Below are 11,138 nucleotides of genomic sequence, written 5' to 3'. Positions count from 1 at the left end.
TCTGTACTTCTATCTCTTCCTCCCTCCTACCCTTTCCTTCTCCTTCCTCGCCTTTCCCTCCTACTCCTTTCTATTCCCTCTCCCTTCTTTCCACCTTTTTAACAAAGCTGGAGACTACATAAGCTAGAGATCTCTCCTGTTAAGTTCACTCTTTCTGTGACCTGCGATTAAGAAGGTATACTTTTTCGTGATACTCCATTCTGAGATTACTTATCGCCGCATAATTATCTTTGTTTATAAAGTATTTATTTAAAATACTTTATAATGCTTACTGTGTGAACAGGAGCGTATATCCCTTTTAATGATGCGAGGATGGGATGATCGTAGGAGGTCTCACGCACATGTAACAGAACTTTTCAATAAACTTTTAGGAATGAGGACGATGGTATATCTGAATCGACTGTTATTTGTATTGTACAACGTTTTGAAGAAACAGGTTTCGTAAAAGACTGTAATAGACAAGGTAGACCAGCAATAGCTACAAATCCTGATAAAAGATTGAATGTTCTACAGTCTTTTATCGAAGATCCGCATAATTCAGTTCGCAAAGTTGCACAACAACACGACATCGATCCTATGTCAGTTCATAAAATTCTAAAAAAGGAGAAATTTCATCCATATAAGATTCATCTGGCGCAGGAACTATGTGAAGATGATTTTGATCGTCGCATTGAATTTTGTGAAAGTATGATGTTAAATATTGATAGAAATCTTTTACTTCTAGACAACATTATTTTTTCAGATGAAGCTACTTTTGAGCTAATCGGGAATGTAAATCGACATAATTGTAGATATTGGAGCGATGAAAATCCTCATTGGATGTACGAGGCACATACTCAGAATCAGCAAAAAGTCAACGTATGGGCTGGAATTTTAAATGAAGCCATTATTGAGCCTTTCTTTATTGAAGGTAATTTAAACGCTGACAATTACTTAGCCATGCTTCAAGATGAAATAGTTCCGGCAATCCGAAACATCGCTCGTCAAAACTTCAATGACATTTAGTTCCAGCAAGATGGGGCGCCACCTCGTAAACTACGGTTTACGAGTACGCCAATATCTGAATGAAGTTTTTCCGAATAGGTGGATAGGAAGAAGGAGTTACATTGAATGGCCAGCACGATCGCCTGATCTAAATCCACTCGACCATTTTTCGTGGGGATATTTAAAGGGAAAAATTTATAATACTAAACCTCGAAATCTTAATGATTTACGTCAACGAATAATAAATGCATTTAGAATAATGCCTCGCGAATTCTGTAGAAATGTAGTCTTAAGTTTTCATAATCGTCTAGCGCATTGTTAGACTGCGGAGGAACGCCAATTTGAGTATTTGTGTGTGTGTGTGCTATAATATGTAATATTCTTTTAACCCTAGCTCGCCATACTGGGATATGACGTATCTAATGCGAGTTTTCACATTGCATTTCAGACTTTAACTTTTTATGATGTAATTTAAGAATAAAATATTTTTTGTTTCACATCTTTGTTTATTTGTTCTTGTCTTATTCTAGAAATATCAATTTTGCATGTGACAAGTTAAAAATATGTTTTCTATTCAGAGATATAACTTGACGAAGTTCCAGATTCCGTTGGGGTCTAGCCGAGAAAGTAATTAAAAACTGGTAGGGCGAGCTGGGTTAAAGGAATGACAAATGCCCAAACGTATAACAGTTGATTTAGATATACCATTGTCTTTATTTCTAAAAAATTGATTGAAAAGTCTTGTCGCTTGCGTAAGACCTTCTATGACCACCCCATCCTCGCTTCATTAAAATGGATACGATCATCTTAGCTTAGGTAATGCTAATGACGCAGCGGTTCCGTAACTTTCAACTCTCATAACTCGAAAAGTACTGATTAAAAAGAGGCTTTATTATAGTGTTTTGGAAAGCTCCTGACCTCAGCTGTTAGATTCTAGAATAAAAAGAGGGTGTTTCGTTTAAAAAAATCGATTTGACCTTGACTTGACCTTGGTGGCACCATTCAAGGTCAAATTGATAAGATCAGTCAATAGATCATTTTCAACCCTACATCTTTTGTATAAAATATTTTTCTCAAAAATGATTACTTTTCAAGATATTTAAAGGGTCCAGGACTTTTTATACACCCTTATATATTTAAAGAAAAAGGAATTATTTATATATTTCTTTATTTACATAATTTTTTAATTTGTTTATTATTACGGTGATTACCTAGATAAACTTTTAATGTTTCCCAAGAACGTACTCTTGAAAAAGCTACATAAAGTTGCCCATGATTAAAAATATCTTTTAGAAAATCTACTCCTATTTTATCAAATGTTTGATCTTGTGATTTGTTGATTGTCATAGCAAAAGCTAATTTAATTGGAAATTGTCTTCTCTTAAAAGTGAAAGGATATACATTTTCGCAATATAGTGTTATACGATTAAAAAAAAACGATATCTCCTATTCTATCACCTGTTAAGATTTTACATTTTAATGATCAGCAAGTTCAATGACCATTAATCTCGTGCCGTTACATAGACCTTCATTAATACTAAGATTTCTAATCAACATAATAACACAATTTGGTTTTAAACGCAATTCATAAGGTGGAAGACATGATGGAGATAAAGTATAATATTTAGATATTTTGGTATAATAAAACTTCATTAATTTCATTATTATCACAATTTTCAGTACTCTATCTATACTTCTATAGATTCGTTCATCAAATGTGTCTGATAATTCGACAACTCGTTTGTTAATTTCATCAACATCAATATTTCTCGCAGAAAGGATAGCACATTTTTCCATTTTATTAAATTCTTTATTTCGTATTATATCACCATATATATCTTGTACAATATCAGCATCATGCGATACAATAATTAGGAAGTTGTATATTATCATTACAATCATTTAATATGCCATCTCCTATATCTAATAAAAATTTTGCAAATTCACGTTCTTCTGGAAGAACTCGTATATTTTCTGTTAAAGAAAAATTTATAAAATATTTCCAAATAGAACTAAATTTGATTGAAAGATTGAAAATTTGATTGAAATATATAAATAATTCAGTTCGAGTGCCATGTATTTTAATAGGGAGAAGTTGTCTAAAATCACCACCTAATATAACAATTTTTCCACCAAAGGGTAAGTCATCATTATTCATAATATCACGTAATGTACGATCCATAATTTCTAAAGCATATCGTGGTACGATCCATAATTTCTAAAGCATATCCATTTGCGCTTCATCCTAAATAAAAATATCTGTTTCTTTTAAATAATGAGCTTCTTTGGATTTTAATGCTAGATGATGAATCAGCAAATAATGGAACTGGTAATTCAAATGTTTTATGAACTGTTTTTCCTCCTGGTAATAACGTCGCTGCAATACCCGTAAAAGTCATTGTACAAATATGTTTATTTCGAATTTTAGCTAAATAATAAATAGTTGTATATATAAATGTTTTACCTGAACCACTTGGACCATCGATATAAATACAATTATTACTACGCTCATTAGTATCTAATTTATTTAATATAAAATTTACTATTTCTTTTTGCTTATCATTTAATTGTTTATATTGTCTATTACCAACTTCCATACCTTCTTCAAGTGTTATATAATTATTTTCTTCATTATTTTCTATCAATTGTTCCATTTGAAAATCTGCAAAACTTTTTCCTTCAGCATAAAGCATAATATTAATTTGTATATATGCCTTTCTTTGTCCTTCTAATAGTTCTAAGTGTCGAATATAATCTTCCGACATTGCTACTTTAAAATTTTCCCAAAGTTGTTCAGGATGCAACGGTTGACAATGTAATAATATACGTATAAATAATCTATGAAGTTGTCTTGGCATCACCCATCCAACAGCTTCATTCATAGCTCGTATCCATTCATCATCGTCTTCAATCAAACCTAAAGCTAAACATGCCGTTGAAAATGACTGACATACTTTTCCATTTACAGTTTTTAAATCATTGAAACTGGTAGCTCCTTTTATAGTGAGTAATAATAATTGTAAATGAAATAATTCTATTTGTATTGGATTAATGAAATACATTCGTCCTATACAATTATAATAACTTTTGCGTTTGACCTAACGTAATATATTTTTTCCATTGATTTTCTCTTTCTTAAATAAATAATAACGCGGAATTTTTCTATACATAAATACTGTCTTGCTTCTTCATCGCGAAAATTTAAATTGAAATAATCAATTAACATAGTAACTTTCTAATAGTGCTTTGATTCAAAACAGTCGTCATTGTTTTTTCAACAGTTTCATTTTCAAATATAACATTTTGTTCATTAGGAAGATGAACTGGTAAACATACTGTAGTATGACTTTTATCTTGTAATTTTTTTTCAAGAATTCGCCAACTGGCTTCTACAGGTCCAATATAACGAGTTTCTATATAGTTATATATTTCATCATGATTAATAATTACATTTTCTGTGATTGGTTCAATTGTTATAGCAGCAACATCATGACCTTTGTAAATATATTTATACAGATATTTAACCGATTTGATACTTGAAACTATCTCAACATTTATGTGACAATTAAAAATAATTGATAAAATAGGACAATATGGTACTACATAACGGTTATCAACTATATATCCACCAGGACGTTCAAAATTTTTACCATTATTTCTTCGACGATAATAAGGATCTTCATTCATTTTAGTTTCTTCAAGATATGGTTTAGGATAATGTTTTCAACATTTTCCATCTATTAAACATCAATCACCACAAAGTCCATGAATCATATGCTTCATAACTATATTATGTAAAATATGATTTTCACACGGATCAGGTAAAATTGTATTTTAAAGTAACTAATATGTGAACATGTGGCAAATCGCGTTTTTGAAATTCAATAACATACAATTCAATAACAAAGGCTGCTACTTCTCCAAAAAAATTGAGGGGCTGGATTCTATAAGGGGATACGCGTGGATCTCGCGAGATAAGTATTGTCCCCAAGGACTAATTTTGGACATCGCTCTAATTTCAATTTTGACGACTGATTCTTGTAGAAAATTTCATAGCGCATCCTTTTTGTCATTAAACCAAAGGAATTTTTTTTCTCTTCAAGTTATAAACAAAAAAAGTAATTTTTTTAATGAAAAAATTTCAATAGGTGTTTGTGTTTAACTCGCTATATCTCAGCCAAATATGAATATTTTTCTTTTAAATTTTAACAGGATAAACTTCAACATGTTTCTCGAAATATAAAGCATATAAAAAGTTTTCGAAACATTTTACAGCCAAATGCCGAATTTTTCAAAATATTCCTCTCGAATTCGTAGTTTTATCAGGTATGTAAATATATATGAAACCGGAATTTTTAAATAGAAAATACACGTTTATTGCATGAAAATGATAACAAATATTTTATTCGAAGTATTGCCCATCGCTAGCTTTACATTTTTCCCACCTGTCTGACAATTTGTGGATGCCACGCCAAAAAAATTGTTGCTCTTTTGAGCCAAACGAGTCATCTAGCTATTTTCGTACATCTTCGTAAGAAGTGAAGCGCTGCTGAGAAAGTGCGTGTCCCATCGATGCAAATAAGTAGTAATCGGACGGAGCCAAGTCTGGTGAGTAAGCCGCATGCGAAAGTATTTCCCAACCAAACGGCTCAATCGTTTCCTTGACCAGTTTTGCTGTGTGTGATGGTGCATTATCATGAAGCAAAATCACTTTGTGTTGCCTTTTTTTGATATTCCGGTCGTTTTTCACGCAAAGCTTGATTCAAATTGATCATTTGTTGTCGGCAGCGTTCAGTATTAACGGTTTCGTCAGGTTTTAGCAGCTCATAATATATCACACCTTTCTGATCCCACCAAACACAGAGCACATTGTCTTCCGTCCATAGCGATTTGGCCTTGCAGTCGATGTCGATGGTTCGCCTGGAGTTACCCATGATCTTTTACGCTTAGGATTCTCAAAATATATCCACTTTTCATCGCCAGTCACAATTCGATGGAGAAATGACTTTCTTTTGTACCTGGCGAGCAGCATTTCGCAAGTGGTTTTTCGGTTTTTCTGCTGTCTTTCATTCAGTTCATGTGGAACCCATTTTCCCATCTTCTGGATCTTTCCCATGGATTTCAAACGTATGGAGATGGCTTCTCGTGTCACATTCAATTGATCCGCGAGTTGTTGTTGAGTTTGAGCGTCATCCTCATCCAACAATGTTTGCAATTCGCTGTCTTCAAACTTTTTCGGTGGTTTTCCACGTTCTTCGTTTCTCATGTTAAAATTGCCACTTTTGAATTTTTTAAACCATTCAAAGCACTGTCATTTACCAAGAGCATGCTCACCGTAAGCTTCGACAATCATTCGATGCGATTCTGCAGTAGTTTTCTTCAAATGGAAAATCAATGCTGTCCGCAAATCGTAGTTTCCAGGCACAAAATTCTACATGTTCAACGCTATTACAAACTATACTGTTATATAAAACTTGTATTGTTGTGAGTTGAAAATCTTTGTCAAATATCAGAACAAGGAAATGGCGTCAATGACGCGGTCTGACGGCAACTACATTGACAGCTATGGCCATCTATTGGTAAATTCCGGTTTCATATTTACGTACCTGGTATTCATTCGATCACAAAGGTTATACAAATTTTCGATTTGTCAACTTTTACCGATACTACAATTTTGTTTATTAGTTAAGGAAGTTTTTTAGAAATTTTTAGGTCTTTAAATATTATAGTTGTAAAGTAATAACGATTTATATGTCGATCCGATTACGTTGCGCGCTGCGCGCAATGCGAATGTCGAGCCGTTCGCTTCCACGAAACAAGAGTATCAATAATGTATCAAAACATAATATACTTAATAAGTGCTCCCAAAATCTTTTTCAACTTCTTAATTGTTTACAGTTACAAAATAAGAATTAGAGTATCGTATCAATAGAAACTGTCAATAAAAATTGATCACAAAGCGTATTTTTAATCCATTAGCGAATATAAACATACTCCTTTCCGTTGTGTGTTGATGAATGAGATACTATTCTACGAAATGTGTAAATACATAAAAAACGAAGTGAGTACATTTTTTTACATAATGGAATTATTCTGTACAACGTGTGAATTAATTCAATAAATGAAATGATGAATATTTGCTATTATGTAAAAAAATGTACTTACTTCGTTTTTTGTGTATTTACATTTCGTAGAATAGTATCTCATTACACACAACGGAAAGGAGTATGTTTATATTTGCTAATGGATTAAAAATACGCTTTGTGATCAATTTTTATTGACAGTTTTTATTGATACGATACCCTAATTCTTATTTTGTAACTATAAACAATTAAGAAGTTGAAAAAGATTTTGGGAGCCCTTAATAAGTATATTATGTTTTGATACATTATTGATACCCTTGTTTCGTGGAAGCGAACGGCTCGAACGTTCGCGTTGCGCGCAGCGCGCTAGGTAATCGGATCGACATATAAATCGTTATTACTTCACAACCATAATATTCAAAGAGCTAAAAATTTCCAATAAACTTCGTTAACTAATAAACAAAATTGTAGTATCGGTAAAAGCTGACAAATCGAAAATTTGTATGATAACTTTTGTGATCGAATGAATAAAACTACGAATTCGAGAGGAATATTTTGAAAAATTCGGCATTTGGCTGTGAAATGTTTCGAAAACTTTTTATACGCTTTATATTTCGAGAAACATTTTGAAGTTTATCGTGTTAAAATTTCAAAGAAAAATATTCATATTTGGCTGAGATATGGCGATTTTTTGAAATTTTTTCATTTAAAAAATTACTTTTTTTGTTTATAACTTGAAAAGAAAAAAAATTCCAAATTTGGTTTAATGACAAAAAAGATGCGCTATGAAATTTTCTACAAGAATCAGTCGTCAAAATTGAAATTGGAGAGATGTCCAAAATTAGTCCTTGCGGACAATACTTATTCCGCGAAATCCACCCGTATCCCCTTATAGAATCCAGCCTCTCAACTTTGCTTTATAATCAAATTAATTAAATAATCTTTTTTAATATATTAAAAAGACGTGCACAAATGTCGGGTCTATCAGAAGCTTGTTGACCATCCAAAGGTTTTTTTCAATTTCACGCCATTTAGGATTGCAAGCCATTGTTATAAAAAGGTCTGGTTTATCAAATTTAGCAACAATTACCATAGCATCTTGATAATTTTGTAACATATTATGAAGAGATCCAATAAATGTGAATGGAAGTATAACCATCTTTCCAATATGTCTATTTAAATTATTCGCCATAGCTTGTATATAATCTCTTAAACCTTGATATGTTTCAGTTCGTAATTCTTTTTGATGATTTTTACAATAATTTATTCTATCCTTTTCAATTTTTACATAATTATCTACAAGCCATTGTTGAACCAAATGACGATCTAATATAAAAACGTTAAATTCGTCACAAACAGCCATTCCGTATTTAATATATTGACTTCTAGTTATTTGTTTATTATTATTTAATTTTGTTAAATTACAATGCCATCCTTGAGTACCATGTGGATAAAATAATGGATATATTCATGGTTCAACATTTGGATCTACCAAGTATGTAAATATGAAACCGGAATTTACCAATAGATGGCCATAGCTGTCAATGTAGTTGCCGTCAGACCGCGTCATTGACGCCATTTCCTTGTTCTGATATTTGACAAAGATTTTCAACTCACAACAATACAAGTTTCATACAACAGTATAGTTTGTAATAGCGTTGAACATGTCGAATTTTGTACCCGGAAACTACGATTTGCGGACAGCATTGATTTTCTGTTACCATTTGAAGAAAACTGCTGCAGAATCGCATCGAATTTTGTCGAAGCTTACGGTGAGCATGCTCTTGGTAAATCACAGTGCTTTGAGTGGTTTAAAAAATTCAAAAGTGGCAATTTTAACATGAGAAACGAAGAACGTGGAAAACCACCGAAAAAGTTTGAAAACAGCGAATTGCGAGCATTATTGGATGAGGATGACGCTCAAACTCAACAACTCGAGGATCAATTGAATGTGATACGAGAAGCCGTCTCCATACGTTTGAAATCCATGGGAAAGATCCAGAAGATGGGAAAATGGGTTCCACATGAACTGAATGAAAGACAGCAGGAAAACCGAAAAACCACTTGCGAAATGCTGCTCGCCAGGTACGAAAGAAAGTCATTTCTCCATCGAATTGTGACTGGCGATGAAAAGTGGATATATTTTGAGAATCCTAAGCGTAAAAGATCATGGGTAACTCCAGGCGAACCATCGACATCGACTGCAAGGCCAAATCGCTATGGACAGAAGACAATGTTCTGTGTTTGATGGGATCAGAAAGGTGTGATCTATTATGAGCTGCTAAAACCGGGCGAAACCCCGTTAATACTGAACGCTACGACAACAAATGATCAATTTGTATCAAGCTTTGTGTGAAAAACGACCGGAATATCAAAAAAGGCAACACAAAGCGATTTTGCTTCATGATAATGCACCATCGCACACAGCAAAACTGGTAAAGGAAACGATTGAGGCGTTTGGTTGGGAAATGCTTTCGCATGCGGCTTACTCACCAGACTTGGCTCCGTCCGATTACTACTTATTTGCAACGAGGGGACACGCACTTGCTCAGCAGCGATTCACTTCTTACGAAGATGTACGAAAATGGCTAGATGACTGGTTTGGCTCAAAAGAGCAACAATTTTTTTGGCGTGGCATCCACAAATTGTCAGACAGGTGGGAAAAATGTAAAGCTAGCGATGGGCAATACTTCGAATAAAATATTTGTTATCATTTTCATGCAATAAATGTGTATTTTCTATTAAAAAATTCCGATTTCATATTTACATACCTTGTATGGTACTAACATTTCGTAAAGTTTTAGTATTTCTATTACGTATTGTTACATAAGACTCTGGAATTTTTCCATCAGCAGTAGTTCGAAAAATAGCTGCTACTTCATTAATTCTTTGAATATTGTATCGCCCTCGATTCATACCAGGTTTTAATGCAAATAATAATTGTAATTCTGGCAACAATTCTCCAGATTCTCTTTCTAATCGTCGTTGATTTTCTAACTCTTTACCCATCGTTTAATAAGATTGAACAAATACATTAGATTCTCGCATTATACGTTCAAGATTTTGTATAACTTCAAAATCTAATTTTGAAGTTTTTGTAAGACGACAATTTATTGCTTCATTAGAATCTATAATAAAAAGTTGACCATAGGTCGGATTTTCATTCTGATCAGCATATAATGCTGTATTTATTTGATAGTAAATTTGTCCTTGTATTTTGAAACAATATGGATCTGGTCGCCTACTTTGAAAATTAACCAAATTAACATTAAATGATGCAAATGAAAATGAACTATTATAACTACGAATATACTGGAAAAAATTATTGGATTTTGGATGATTATTTTTAAATAAATTACAAAGAAATTGGGAAGGTAAAGGTAATGGTTCCAAATAAATTGCATCATGATTACAACAATCATGAAATTAATTTCCCTTATTGGATACTTTTTCTCCTACAAAATGTCTTGCATTGCAATGGATACAAAGTACATTCATAGGACCAATATAATGTTTACTTATGTCGTATATAGATGTGTTATTAATATTTAAATATGGATAACCTTTCTTTCGTGATCGATATTAAGTTTGATGTATTGATTGGGGATACATTGTTGTAACATTTATAGAATCTTTTTGAATTGTTTCGTCTTTTAGAGTTACTATACGATTACCGTGTATTTCACCATTAATACATGAACTAATATAAGGTCTGGAATAAAGATTTATTTGAACATTATCCTTAATTAAAGTTTTCATACTTTTTATAGTTTTATTACGTTGGCATTGATTATCCGTTTTCCTTTTAAGATGTTGTTTTTCAAATTCTTTTTGTTCTTCAGAAGAACGTTCTATTTTACGCCGTGGCATTATTAAAATATAGATATACTATAACTATTATTACTATTATTATTATTATTATTACTATTTAATAAAAATTTTTTAATAATTGCTTTTATAATTGTTTAATTTTAATTAAAATATTGGTTATATTAAAATTTAATTATTCGATAATATTATTATCTAATACTATATAATATGTATTATATAATAATATAATATAATAATATA

General features: G+C 32.1%; 1 protein-coding gene across 1 annotated transcript; it reads left to right on the top strand.

Moving 5' to 3' along the window:
* The first annotated feature begins 466 nt into the window (after positions 1 to 466).
* On the top strand, positions 467 to 1,005 carry LOC108761003 (uncharacterized). The gene is made up of 2 exons (XM_018507320.1): positions 467 to 578; positions 743 to 1,005. The coding sequence occupies exons 1-2, from the start codon at positions 503 to 505 to the stop codon at positions 1,003 to 1,005; spliced, it is 339 nt and encodes a 112-aa protein (XP_018362822.1). The 5' UTR covers positions 467 to 502.
* The last annotated feature ends 10,133 nt before the right edge of the window (positions 1,006 to 11,138 follow it).

Source organism: Trachymyrmex cornetzi, unplaced genomic scaffold (assembly GCF_001594075.2).
Source record: "Trachymyrmex cornetzi isolate Tcor2-1 unplaced genomic scaffold, Tcor1.1 scaffold235, whole genome shotgun sequence".
NCBI classification, from domain to species: domain Eukaryota; kingdom Metazoa; phylum Arthropoda; class Insecta; order Hymenoptera; family Formicidae; genus Trachymyrmex; species Trachymyrmex cornetzi.
This window is presented reverse-complemented; position numbering and strand designations above follow the sequence as displayed.